Genomic DNA, 14,906 nt, shown 5'->3' with positions numbered 1-14,906 from the left:
CATTGTTCTTTTTCAAGTTTGTTTAAGTGTAAAGTTAGATTGTTTATTTGAGCTTGTTCTTGTTCTTTGAGATAGGCCTGTAATGCCATATATTTCCCTCTTAGGATTACTTTCCCAGTGTCCCACAGATTTTGGATTGTTGTGTCCTCATGTTCATTTGTTTCAAGGTATCTTTTGATTTCTTCCTTGATCTTGTTGTTGACATATTAATTGTTTAATAATATCTCACTTAACTTCCTTGTTTTTTGTGTGTTTTTCAATTTTCTTCTTGTGATTGATTTCTAGTTCCATAGCATTGTGGTCAAAGGAGATGCTTGACATGATTTCAGTCTTCTTAAATTTGTTGAGACTTGTTTTGTGTCCTAACATGTGGTCTAATCTAGAACACATCTCACGTGCACTTGAAATGTATGTATGTTTTGCTGCCTTGGGGTGAAGTGTCCTGGTGATATTAATCATATCTATTTGATCTGTGTGTCATCTAAAGTGTCTGTCTCCTTCTTGTTTTCTTTCTCTTTTTTTTTTGTCTGGAAGATCTATCCATTGAAATTATTGAGGTGTTAAAGTTCCCCACTGTGACTGTATTTCTGTTGATTTCCCCCTTTATGTCCATCAAGATTGGCTTCACATTTTTAGGTGCTCCTATGTTGGGTCCAAAAATATTTACTGGAGTTATATCCTTTTGTTGGATTATTCCCTTTATCACTATGTAGTGTCCTTCTTTGTCTCTTGCTGTCACCTTTGTTTTAAGGTCTATTTTGTTGGATATAAGTATTGCTGCCCTAGCCTTTTTTCCTTTCCATTTGCATGAATGATCTTTTCCATCCCTTTACTTTTAGTCTGTGTGTATCTATAAATCTCCGGTGCATCTTTTGAAGGCATCTTATATATGTGTTTTGTTTTCTTATCCATTCAGCTACCTTATGTCTTTTGGTTGGAACATTTAAGCTAATTTACATTTAAGGTGATTACTGATAGATATGTATTTAATACCATTTTATTGTTAGACTATTTTCCTCTTTTTTTTCTTTCTATTTCTTTTCCTCTTCCTCTTCTTCTTAAAGGAAGCTCTTTAACATTTACTGCAGTACTGGTTTGGTGTTAACAAACTCCTTTATGGAGTTTGTCTAGGAATCTCCTTAGTCCTCCTTCAATATTAAATAATAGCCTTGCTGGATGAAGTAGTGTTGGTTGTAGGTCCTTGCTTTTCATCACCTTGAACATTTTATGCCACTCCCTTCTGGCCTGAAATGTTTCTGTTGAGTATTCAGATGACAGTGTAATTGGTGTTCTTTTGTATGTAATTGTGTGCTTTTCTCTCGTGGCTTTTAGGGTTCTTTCATTTTCTTTAAGCTATTCCATTTTAATTATGATGTGTCTTGGTGTGGGCCTCTTTGGATCCAACTTGTTTGGGACTCTTAACTACCTGGATTTGTACGTCTTTTTCCTTCCCCTCGTTAGGGGAGTTTTCAGTCATTATTTTTTTAAATAGGTTCTTTACCTCTTGCTCACTCTATTCTTCTGGTATTCCCTGGATGCGGATGTTGTTATGCTTCATGTTGTCCAAAATGTTAAGCTCTCCTCATGTATTTTTAATTATTTTTTCTTTTTTGCTGCTTTGCTTGTGTGTTTTTTCTACCTTGTCTTCCAAGTCACTGATTCAGTGACCTATGACTTGCTTCATCTAACCTATGTTTATTTTTTCCAGTGTATAATTTATTTCTCATATTGCATTCTTTATCTCTGATTGGTTCTTTTTATAGTTTCTATACATTTTTATTCTGCTGAGTATCCTTATAATCATTACTCTATCTGATAAATTGCTTGCCTCCATTCTGTCTAGTTGTTTTTCTGGAGAATTCCCTTGTTCTTTCATTTGGGGTCTGTTTCTTTGTCTTCTCATTTTGGCTGCTTCTTTGTATTTGTTTCTAGGTATTCAGTAGAGTTCCAAAGACTCTGGTGTAGACCTTTGTTAGATGCTGTTTGTGACTGGCCTTGAGCAACCTTTTTAGAGCTCAGTGATCTGCAGCATGTGGCTCCCTCTGCAAGGCCTGTTTGTGTGCAGAAAAAAACCAGGCTGCACATTAAGGCCAGCTTTTGTCAGCTCCAGCCCTGGGGGAGGGTCAGCTAAAGTCTCAGAGCTCCCAGGGCTCCCAGAGCTCTGGCTTATTTGTTATATTAATCACTGGTAAAGCCTCAGGCTGTACTTAGTAGCCTGGTTTAAGCTGTACAGGGTGGGGCAGAGTGATGCTTGTAGGCAGGGCTACTGCTTCACCTCATGCTGATGCCACTTGGAGGCAAGTGCTCTGCTTAAGAAAGGTGGCTTCTGCAGTATGAGGAATGACTCAGCATGAGATCCTGGTGACTGTTCCTTCAGTTCTTTCCCCAGAGTCACAAACTTCATACTCATGTATCTCCAGTCCTCTCTGCCCTCTCTCTGCCTGAGCCCAGGGTAATTGGCTGCAAACAGAATTTTGTACATTGGTACTTTAAGAGGTGCTCTGTATCTCCAGCTATCTCTCCCAGTTGGTCAGAAATTCTGCTGCTTCTCACAGCTGTTTGTTATCTGGGTTCCTTTCCTGGCCTGGTCTTGTAGGCTGAGGAGCCCAGTTTGGGGTTTTGACCCCATGCTTCTCAAGGGGTACTCTGCATTTGCTGATATATTCATCCAGCACTTCAGCTGCCACCAGTGGGAGTCCAGCCAGCCCTCTCATGCATTATATGCTCTCCCTACTAGTCATGATGTGGTGATATGGCTTGTTTCATTTGTCCTTGGTCATAAGGCTTCTCTCCCTCTTTTTGTCTAAATATAGGCATTTACAGCTATAAATTTCTTGGCTTAGCTGCATCCTATAAGTTTGGTCTGTTTTGTCTTAATTTTTATTCCTTTTAAAGTTCTTCTAAGTTTTCTGCTAATTTTTTTGACCCAATAACCACTGGTTATGTAGGAGTTTTTTGTTTAATTTTCATGTATTTCTGAAATGTTTTTTTCTGCTGTTGATTCTCAATTTCATTCCATTTTGGTAAGAGAAAATAATTTGTGTTAGTTCTATTATTTTAAATTTATTTTGTTTGCTTTATTACTAGCATATGCTCCATCTTTGTGAATGGTCAATGTGCACTTGAGAAGAATGATTATCCTGATGTCATGGAGTGCAGTGTTCTATAAATATTTGTTAGTTTTGTAGTGTTGATCAAGTCTATTTCCTTATTGATTTTCTGTCTAATTGCTCTATCAACTACAAAGGTGGGATATCTAATTCTGTAACCATTATTGTTGAATTTGTCTAGTTCTCTGTTAATATTTGTTAGTTTTGTTCAGTGTATTTTGGTGCTCTGTTGTCGTATTTTGTGCTTATAGGTATTATATTATTAATATTGATGAATTACCTTCCTTTTATCTGTATGAAATGTCACACTTTATGTCTAGTAACATTTTTTTAGTCTTGAAGTCTATTTCCTGGTATTTGCATAGCTTTCTTGCTGCAGTTTGCGTGATATATCTTTTGCTATCCTTTACTTTCAATTTACCATATTCTTTAAATCTAAAGTGTATCTTCTATAGACAGTGTACAGGTAGATCATGATTCATCTACTTTGATAATGTATGTCTTTTGATTGAATTATTTTAATTTATTTACATTTGATGTTAAATTGATATAGTTGGATTTACATTTGCCATTTGCTTTTTGTTTTCTATGTGACTTATGTGTTTTTTGTCCCTCTATTCCTTCTTTACTGCTATCCTTTGCATTAAATGGATATTTTAATTTTGTGAATAATTTTTGCTATATTTTTGACGTTATTTTTAGTTGCTCTAAGGTTTAACATTTAGATCTGAATTTATCAGAATCAACTTCAGATTTATACTATCTTACTTCCTATAATATATAGAAATATTATCCCTATATAACTCTATTTCTCCCCCCACTTTGTGTGACATTGTTGTTATATATATTAAGTATACTAATGTTACAAATCCAACCATACACTATTATAATGATTGCTTTGCTCTTTGAAATTATTTTCTTAGCCCACTACAGCTTGGCTCTTTCCTACCTCCTTGGTGCTGTTATAAGCAAATTTGTTATACATATACTATATTTCTGTTCAGTCCCAACACTATATTATATACATACTATTTTATACATTGTTTTAATGTTAATCTCAAAGTCTCTAATTGCCTTCTTCTTGAGAAAGGACACCTATGTTCTACTCACCATATTGTTAGTGTTATCTAGCTCATTCCATCTATTTTTGGAACACACCTATAAACATTCATAATGTCTAGCAAATTTCTAGAGCACCCCCATCACTCCAGGAATGGGTTTGTGTTTATATTTCAGTTGCACTCCAGATAAGTTTCAGCCCATTATATATAATGTATCTTGTTCTTTCTTGGTTTTCACTCAGTTTTCATTGGAATGGTTTATCAAGTGCCTTCCTCAGAACAGGTTCAGGAGCATGAACTTTTTCATCTCTAGCTGCCTGAAAAATATATTTTGAAGTCACTTTTGTTTCATAATACAGTTGGTTGTAGTATGACTGGTCTGATTCTTGATCTTTTGTGTGTTGCAAGCTCAGTGGGAAGAAATATTGCTCCACGCATTCAAAAGAGCTGGTCTTATTAGGAGTCAAGAATACTTGGGAGCCTGAGGAACAGCTCAAAAGTGGTGGGAAATCAAATAAGTAATAAATGTGAAGTGTATTCTGAGTTTTTCAGTTGCACCAATGAAGCTGTAACAATCTCACTTTGCTCTCTGCCACAATCTCCAAAAACCCAAAGTTGACATGTGGGAGGTGAAAATCCTTCTTGTTTGGTTTTCCTTTTGCTGTCTGTTCTTTTTATTATTTATTTTTATTTTTATTTTTATTTTTTAAATAATTTTTAAATTTAATTCTTGTTCAAGTACAGCTTTCTGTCTTATATTCCCAAACCTGCCCACCCCCTGCCCCATGCTCCCCACCTCCCTCCCATTTCTGCCCCCCACCCTTAGTTATTGTCCATGTGTCCTTTATACTTGTTCATGTGAGTCCATCCCCTTTTCCCCTATGATCTTCTCACCTCTCCCCTCTGGACCTGCTGTCTGTTCTTATCAAATTTTCAGAAACTCAGATGAAAATTATTGTTTCAAAATGTATTCATCCAAGTTCTTCTATGATTCACATTAGTGTTTAAGTGGCAGTGCAAAGCAGGACAGAATCAGAAGATACTGCTGTGGATGGGAAATACCACTGGCCAAGAATCATGGGTCTTGGGTTTGAATCTGGTACTAGTTTCTAATGCTAGTTGCTATGTTAACTTGTCTAGTTACATAACCTATCCACCCTCATTTTTAGGAGGATGAGTTCACTGGACCTTGATTCTCAACTTGAGTGACTCAGACCTCCTGGAGGCTTGTGGAAGCACAAGCATGCCCCTCCTCCACCCCAAGGTTCTGACTCAGCACATCTGGTGTGGGGCCTGGGAACTGCATTTCTAGAAGGTTCCAGATGCTTGATGTTCTTGGCTAGCTTCAGCTAGGAATGAAGATTCTGTGGGACTTGGGGTGCGGGCAGAGGTCCTAGCTGAGGAGAAGCAGACCAAGTTCTGCCCAGACTGCTCGATGACCTCCTGATCTCTGTCATTGGCATTGTGTCAGTACAATATACATTTGAATAGAGATTATGGTGACAATTCAGCCATGGTTACCTCTGGCCTGGGGCACCCAGAAGGAATAGGAGCCACACTAGTGTCTTCCTCACTCTGGAAGTGACTGGTTAGGAAACCATAGGCTAACAGGGAGAGAAGAAGCCATCCAGGACCCTAGCTGTGGAGGGATTCAAGTTCAGTTTAACTGTTTGGGTGGAAAATAAGTGCTCATATGCAGTAAGGCATTAATTAGAAGAATGTAAACAATTGGTGCACAAGATCCTAAGACTAACTTTTGGCATTGCATTCTGGGGGCTGACATGGGCCTGGAACTGTGGCCTTTGTGGCAAGGAAGGACCTCAATCTCGTATTAATTTCAAATCTGGAAGAGGCCAGGCAATATGACTAGTGGGCTGCATCCCACTTATATTAGGCTATACTGAGGCATGAGCCTTTGGGGATGGAAGTCTCCTTATGGATCCAGCCAGTGCTGGAACAGTAGACTAAGGACAGTAGCTCTGTGCATGCAACCTATTCCAGCAGAGCCAGAGATTTAATCAGGAAACATTTTTGTCTGATGGTGGGGTTCATTCCAGTCTGATCCTTTAGAAAGGGCCACATGTCACCTTGCCATTAAGTGAGGATGGTATCCTAGTCCAGCTTCTCACAGCTGCTGGAGCAAGTTGGGTACTGTGGTATGCTCAGGGCCTGCCCCTTTTTGCCTCATTCCTGGGATGTACATTTTGGTGCTTTATTGACAAGTTTGTTCTACAGCTAAGAAGTTTGAGGAGGGCTACACCAGATAATCCTAAAGGAAGCTTCCAGCTCTTATTTCAAATTTCCCACAGCCACTGCCATGTTCTCCTGGCCACAAAGGGTGCTACAGGCACACACTTTCACTCTAGCCAGGGGATGGCGGCACCTCACCTGTGAGAGCCCAAGAGAGGTGAGCATCCAGCTTCCACTGGGCCTAGAGGCCCAGTAGGCCTGAGGGAGAGCCACTGCTCACACCACTCTTTGCTTCTCTTCTCAGTTTTCTCTGTGCCAATGGATTTTTACAAAGGTATCAAGTTAGCTTTGCTGGAAGAATGTGTGCTCCCTGGGTGGCTGCTAGTCATGGAGGCCACTATTGGGCAGACAGCTTTGGGGGTGTATTGAGTACATCAGTCCCAGCCTCCTCCTTTAGTAGGTGAACTAGGACTGTCTTAAGTTTTCAGAGCAGTGACTTATCCTGGAGACTTCATAGAGGTGAGCCTGAGCCTGTGGTGGTCAACTAAGAGGAACCACCCAGAGTGGGTTTCCTGGGCTGAGAGTACTACATTTGGAGACATTGTGTTCTGTTCTCTCCAGATACAGAGCTCCTAAAAGTCATCTTGGAGATGGATTTGTTGTGTTTGTTACACTTCCCAACTGAACAAAAGGTTACAAACCCATCCCTGCTGGAGTTCCAATGGACTGGCCCAACTGCCCCATATCTGGGAGGGAATTAAGACTCACATGTGATGTGATTTGTGTGTGGTCTGACCATGCTTGCCACTCAGCTGTCCTCTCCTCTGACACCCTGGATAACCAGCTCCCTTCACTACCCCAAACCTCAGCATATTGTTGTGGTGTTCATGTGCACCACTTCCTTCTTCCACCACTGTGCACTCCCAATGCTCACCAGAGTAGAAAGCACAGACTGGACACCAGGCTCCCAATTCCCCTTTCCGACAGATGTCCATGCTCTGATTATTCAACCTTGATGGAGGAAAGGTACATAATAAATGCAGTGGTGGTGTGAGGAACTTCACTTTGTCTCTCTTGTGCCCTCCATACCTCAAGTCTCAAAGAGACTTCGCTTTGTCTCTCTTGTGCCCTCCATACCTCAAATGTGGACATTCTACTTCAAAAACAGAGGTCCTGTTGTAGATGCACTGCTTCCTGCCCCTATCCCTGCATCTCCCATTGTGGAAACTGTGTGGGGTAAGGATTATGGTGCCTGCTGACCATATAACATATGGAACTGAGCATACATTTCTGTCCCTGACTGGGGGAGAAGTATACTTAAGCTGCAGTAGGACCTTGGGGATTCCTGCCTTAAAAAGGCAACACAATTTTAAGAATAATGGTTTATAAAAATCAAACTAAAATAAAAATTTTTTACCATGAACAATTCCAGGAATCCTAAAGGGGCCTTGTTTAAAGTTTTGCCCTCTCTCCTTTGTAAAACTTTATCCTCTCTCTGAAGCTGCTTCTCCTGAAAGGCTTATCCCACCCCACACTATCAACTTGAATATTTAGTCTCCTCTTTGAAAAAAATAGACTTTATTGTTTGGAGAAGTTTTATGTTCACAGCAAAACTTGGAGAGAAGTCACAGAGATTTCCCATATACCACCTGCCTCCACTCATGCAGTCTCCCTCATTATCAACATCCCACCAGAGTAATCCATCTGTTACAACTGATGATCCTATGCTGACACATCCTCACCCAGAGTCCATGGTTTACATTAAGATTTGTTCTTGGTGTTGGACATTCGTGGGTTTGGAAAAATGCATAATGACATGTAGCCACCATTATTGTATTGTGTAAAATAGTTTTACTGCCCTAAAAATCACCCTCTCTGCTCTTCCTAATGATTCCCCTCACCCTGAAACCACTAATCTTTTACTGTCTCCATAGTTTTACCTTTTCCAGTTATATAGTTAGAATCATATAGTATATAGACTTTTCAGATTGGCTTCTTTGAATTAGTAATATCCATTTAAGATTCCTCTGTCCTTTCCATGGCTTCATAGCCCATTGCTTTTTAGCATTAATAATATTTCATTGTCTGGATGTGTCACAGTTTATTTACCATTCATTTAGTGAAGGAAGACTTGATTGCTTCCAAATTTTGGCAATTATGACTACAGTTGATATAAACATTCACGTGCAGGTTTTTATGTGGATATAAGTTTTCAGTTCCTTTGGGTAAATACCAAGGAGCATGATTGCTATAGCATATAATAAAATTGTATGTTTAGTTTTGTAAAAAAGTATCAAACTATCTTCTAAAGTGGCTGAACCATTTTCCTTTTCACTAGCAATGAATGAGAGATTCTGTTGCTCCGTGTCCAGATCAGCATTTGTTGTCAGTGTTCTAGAGTTTGGCCATTCTACTTAGTGCGTAGTGGTTTGTCATTGTGTTAGTTTACATTTCCATGCTGACATGATGGGGAGCATCTTTTCATATGTTTTTCATCCCTATATCTTCTTTGCTGAGTTGTCTGTTAAGGTTTTGGGCCCATTCATTAAAGTGGTTGTTTTCTTATTGTTGGTTTTAAGAGTTCTTTGTATATTTTGGAAAATATTGTTTTATCAAATGTGTGTTTTGCAAATATTTTCTCCCAGTCTGTAGCTTTTCTTTTCATTCTGTTGACAGTGTCATTTGCAGAGCAGAGGTTTTTTTATTTTATAAAGTTCAGCCTATTATTTCTTTTATGAATTGTGTCCTTGATGACATATCTAAAATGTCATAAGCAAAAGTCATGACCAAACCCATGGTCATCTAGGTTTTTCCTATGGCTATCTTTTAAGACTTTTACAGTTCTGCATTTTACATTTAGGTCTAACATCTATTTTGAATTAGTTTTCCTGGAAGGTGTAAGGTCAGTGTCTAGACTCATTTTTTATATGTTATGTACAGTTGTTCCAGCACCAAGAAAAGATAACCTTGGATTCATTGTATTGTTTTTGCTCCTTTGTCAAAGATCAGTTGACAATATTTATGGAGGCCTATTTCTGGGCTGTCAATTTTGTTTCATTCATCTGTTTTTCTATTCTTTAGCCAATACCACATTACTTAATAAAGTAATCAACTTTATTAAGCTTTATCAGCTTTATTAGGTCTTAAAGGCAAGTAGTGTCAGTCATCCAACTTTGTTCTTTAATATTGAATTGGCTATTTTGGGTTTACCTCTCCATATAAAATTTAGAATCATATTGTCAATATATACAAAAAAGTGCTAGGATTTTGATTGAAATTATATTGAATCATCAGGTCAAATTTAGAAGAACTGACATCTTGACAATATTGAATCTTCCTATCCTTGAATGTGAACTACCTCCCTGCTTATTCTTTTTTTATCAGAATTTTGTTTTCCTAATATGATTATGCATATATTTTTAAAGATTTATACCTAAGTATTTCATTTTAGGGTGCTCATATAAATGGTATTATGTTTTCAATGTCAAATTCTACTCATTTATTGGATATAAGAAAATAATTGCCTTTTGTATATTAATCTTGCATCCTGCACTTCACTACAATTGCTTATTAGCTCTAGGAGTTTTTTGACAATTCTTTTCTATTTTATTTGTAGATAATCCTATCATCTGTGCACAAAGACAGTTTTCTTTCTTTCTTCCCAATCAGCATAGCTCTTATTTATTTTTCTTGTGTTATTGCGTTAGTTAGGACTTCTGCTATGATGTTGAAAACAAGTAGTGAGATGGCGCATCCTTACCTTGTTTCTGATCTTGGTGGGAAAGTATTATATTTCTCATCAAGTAGGATGTTAGTGGTAGAATTTTTATAGACATTCTTTATTAACTAGAGGAAGTTACCCTCCATTCCTAGTTTATTGACAGTTTTTATCATGAATTACTAATGAATTCTATCAAATACTTTTTTTGGTATCTATTGATATGATCATATGTTTTCTTGTCTTTAGCCTGTTGATGTGATGGACTATAGTAATTGATTTTTAAATGTTAAACCAGTCTTGCATACTCAGAATAAATCTCATTTGGTTATGCTGTGTATACATTGTTGAAGTCATCTATGTTCATAAGAGATATTGCCTTATAGTTTTTTTGTATTGTTTATGTCTATTTTTGATTTTAGGGTAATATTAACTCTAAAGAATGGGTATTTCTTCTGCTTCTGTCTTCCAAATGAAATTGTTAGAGACTTGGTACAATTTCTTTTTTAAATATTTGGTAGAATCCACCAGTGAACCCATCTGTCCCTGGTGTTTTCTATCTTAGAAGATGATTAATGATTGATTCAATTTTTTAAATACATATGTTTATTCAGGTTGTCTATTTCCTGTTCTAAGAGTTTGGCAGATTGTGTCTTTCAAGGAATTGGTCCATTTTATCTGAGTTTTCTAATTTGAGGGCACAGATTTGTTTATAATATATTTTTATAATTCTTTTAATGTCCATGAGACCTATAGTGATGGCCATTTTTTAATTTTTGATATTAGCCATCTGTATGCTCTCTTTCTTTTTCTTAGTTTGCCTGGTTAAAGACTTATTGATTTTATTTTTTCAAAGAACTAGCTTTATGGATCATTGTTTTTCTCTATTGATTTCTCATTTTAATTTCATTGATTTCTATTTTGACTTAAACATTTTGTTTTTAATCCTCATTTGAGAATATTTTTCTTTGCTTTTAGAGAGAGAGGGAGGGCGGGAGGTAGGGAGAGAGGGGGAGAAAAAGAGAGAAAGAGAGAGAGAGAGATTGATGTGCAAAATAAACATTAATCAGTTGCTTTCTTCTATACACACCGACTGAGTATTGAATCCACAACCCAGGCATGTGTCCCAACCAGGAATTGAACCTATGACCTCTCAGTCCATGAGATGATGCTCCAACCAACTGAACCACACTAGGGAGGGCTGTGCTCTAACTCTTATTATGTATTTATTCTATTTACTTTGGACTTGATTTGCTCTTCTTTTTCTAGTTTTCTAGGGTGGAAGCTTAGATTACCTTCAAACCTTTCTTCTTTTCCAATATATGCATATTTTAGTCAAGTCTCCTATAGCCTAACAAAACAAAGGGTTTTGTCTTCATGTTTGCTTCCTCTTTGCAATACAGAGCTTCACACATTAGTTTGGGGTAACATTCTGTCTCTCATAGCCACAGCAGAATCCTTCCAGATACCTGGAGAAGTTTGCTGTAGGTTTGTCTGGGCTACTGAGTGATTTTAATCAGCCATTGGCACTTCTGGCACATGGTAGGTGGCTACACACAAAGATCTCTGTGGGTGGCAAGTTCTCCGAGCAGGCGCCAGACCCAGGTTTCAACTGAGTGTTTATGGGAAAAAAGTGAACTGACCTATTTCTTTAGGCAGTAATTTTATAACTTATCTCTTTTGTGTGCCTGTTTTTTCATGTGTATTTCTGTTAGCCAGTCCAAATACTCCCCAAACACTGACTAACAGTTCTCAGCTTGGGTGGCATGTTGGAATCATGGATGTAGCATAAAACATGGTGTCAGCCCCACCTCAAGCTCCTGATAGGAGCTCTGGGTGGAGTTTACCAAAGCTCCTTAGACATGAGCCTACATTGAGACTGCTGTCCTAGACACTTTCCTGTCATAAATCCTCCTTAATCTACCCCTGCTGCCTCAGACTTGAATTAGTGTTAATTGCTAAGAAGTGAGAATAAGTAGTCAATGTCAACACGCTGACAATACTAGTCTCAAGTTGATCTGGATGCTCTCAGCTTCCAAGGAAGGGCTTGCCTGCCCACGTCACTCAGGTGGTGTTTCTGGGCTGGGAATTCTAAGGAGCTCCAGGAAGCTCCAGGAAGGAGCTCCAGGAAGATTAAACAACCTCAGTGGAAAGATGCCAGAAAGTACTACAAAAAATTTCCTTTTTGAATGTGTCAATGACATTACATCTTTAATGAGGCTAATACCAGAGCCAAGCCTGGGAGGTCTCTTCCCTCTGGTACTTATACAGTTGGGTGGGGAGGGGGGCAGCCTCAGAATTAGATCCTAGGAGAGGAAGGCATCCCAATTTCAAAGTTTTTGCTATTGCCTTTGCCTGGTAATTGGTAGAGCCTAGAGCAGACAGCTTGGGCAGGGGTTTCTGATATGTACACCTGGAGCATAGATTTGGGGTAGAAGTGAGATCTGAAGCTGAAGGCCCAAAGAGCAATATCCCATTGGTGAGATTATGGAGGGGGAGAGATAAGACTGGCTATTTTAGAGGAGGGAGAAATTAGGAGCTTGGGAAAAGAGAATATTAGGATAAGCAGGTCAATAGAAGAATAAACATGTCTTTGGAGTCCCAGAAGGAGGGGTGGGAGATAGCTGGTTCCTACAGTGGAGAGATGGGCTCCCAACAATAAAGTAGAGAGAGAGGTCAGGACGCCCAGGCATTCCAGACCCACCATGAGGGCCATCTAAAGGCCTGGAGGGTGAATGGGTGTAGCTAGGCACATGCTCCTTGCCTCATCTCCAACTCACATAGAAGCAGGCCCCAGGGGGCTGTGTTCAGAGTTTGCTAGGGGCTTGCTCTTGGCCAGGCTTCATACTGCCTTCTTCAAGTGTGTTCTATACCCAGCTCAGTGTGTGTGTATGTGTGTGTGTATGTGTGTGGTGGTGGCCCTCAGGGACAGCTATGCAAAAGCCTGCAGGTGGGAAGACATGGGAGCCTGCAGATCTCAGTGAGTGGTACAGGACAACTAGACCACGGTTTCTGTGGTGGACCCTACGAGATCAGGAGGAAAGCAGAGAAGAGAAGGCTGGTAGGGAGTAGGGGAGCTCACCATGGTACCTGGCAGTAGAATGTGCTGGAGGCTGTGGCTCAGTCCCAGAGGGGTGGACAGATGAGCAGACTGAATAGAATGGCCAACATCAGTTACTAAGGATTTTGCAGACACCATCTCTGAGAGTGTGGGGTGCCCCAGACCCCTGGGAAGTGACTCTCCAGTTCAGGTAATCTGGCTGACACCAAGCAAAGTGTGTTCTTTTATTTCTGCCTGTGGGTGATACTAACTTTCCCTCTGTATCCTTTATAGATCCGTACAAAGGACAAGATCTTTGACAGCATCAGCCACCTCATCAATCACCATCTAGAGAACAGCCTGCCCATCGTCTCCTCTGGGAGTGAGCTATGCCTCCAGCAGCCTGTGGAGAAGAACCTGTGACCAGCCAGAGGCCCTGTCTTGACACTGCATCATGGTCAGGAGGACTCGGTTCTTTCTGGTAGATGTGTATCAGGCAATAGGAACTCAGGCAGCTGCTCATGAGCTTAGAGCCTTATTCCAAAGCCCCAGGAGGAAAGTGTGTGTAAAGTGCAGGGTTCATAAATGTCTTCTGATTCCTCACGTGCATAGTGAAGGTGTAAATACCTATACATTCTGTGCAAATGATGTATTTCTACTTCTTAAGACTAAGAAAGAAGTAAGGCCAATGTTCTGTGCTGTATGTTTTTAATGAAAAAATGTTTGTAGTTGTCTGGGCAAAAATTTAATTCAACTGACCCATTCTACTGGGAAATTCCACTAAGAAGGTTTTATCTGAAGTTTACCAATAAGCACAAAAAGGGGAGTAGAAGCAAGCAGGAGAGTTGGTAATTGACACAGGGTTGTAATAGAATCAGACGAGATGCTACCCAAAGATGTCTAGGTCTGCATGCAAAGCAGTGTTGTGCTGGTTCTAATAGCTGTCTCTCCTCCTCCCAGATGCCTTCTGGGCTGCCTGCATCACACCTGAGTGTATGAGGGCATCTAGCACTAGAGGGCTCCTATAGCTACTTTAAGGAGCAGGTGTCACTTCAGCTGTTTTGAGTCACGTTGAACCCAGGAACGCTGTCCCCCATGACCTTGGTTGTCCAGAATTTCTTTGGAATGCATTTTACTGCCAAATATGGTATAAAATAAGCCTCAATAATGAAGGTTAGTGAAAATAAGCCTCAAAATGAGGTGGTTTGGCAAAGCATTGGTTTGTACATCTCTCTGGTTGACTGGTTGATTCCAGACTGCTTCAGTAGCTGTTGGTAAAGTTGCCCCTCATCTTCTTATATTCAGTAGAGAAAAAAGTACATATATGAGCTGTGCCAAACAGGGCACACATGTGCTCACAGTTCTGTCCTGGAGACATTGGCATCAGCCAGTTATTTCTCCTGGGCCCATGCTTGCCTGAAGCTGGGCACTTGTGAGAATCAATTTGAAAATCTTTTTTTTTTAAGATTTTATTTATTTATTTATCTTTAGCGGGGAAGGAGAGAGGGAGAGAAACATCAATGTATGGTTGCCTCTCGTTCGTCCTCTGCTGGGAGTTGGCTCGCAGGGAACTGGCCTGCAACCCAGGCATGTGCCCTGACTGGGAATTGAACCGCGATCCTCTGGTTCGCAGGCCTGTGCTCAATCCACTGAGCTATGCCAGCCAGGTCAATTTGAAAATCTTTGAGAATGATTGGTGGGTAAGGTGACTGATTATCTTTACAACAGGTTTCCCAGTCACTCCAAGTAAAGGTGTGTGCCCCATGCAGTGCTGAGTGTTGGCTCCT

At 39.7% G+C, this 14,906-nt stretch overlaps 1 protein-coding gene across 1 annotated transcript in view; it reads left to right on the top strand.

The window, feature by feature from the left end:
* Positions 1-14,569, top strand: part of SHC3 (SHC adaptor protein 3) — a 136,829-nt gene extending 122,260 nt beyond the window's left edge. The window contains exon 10 of the mRNA XM_037056243.1: positions 13,414-14,569. Coding sequence (XP_036912138.1) covers positions 13,414-13,542 — 129 coding nt within the window. The 3' untranslated portion in view covers positions 13,543-14,569. The remainder of the gene's footprint in view (positions 1-13,413) is intronic.
* Positions 14,570-14,906: the final 337 nt, after the last annotated feature.

Source organism: Sturnira hondurensis, unplaced genomic scaffold, assembly GCF_014824575.4.
Source record: "Sturnira hondurensis isolate 20B ecotype Veracruz unplaced genomic scaffold, ASM1482457v3 Scaffold0008860, whole genome shotgun sequence".
In the NCBI taxonomy this organism is placed as follows: Eukaryota; Metazoa; Chordata; class Mammalia; order Chiroptera; family Phyllostomidae; genus Sturnira; species Sturnira hondurensis.
This window is presented reverse-complemented; position numbering and strand designations above follow the sequence as displayed.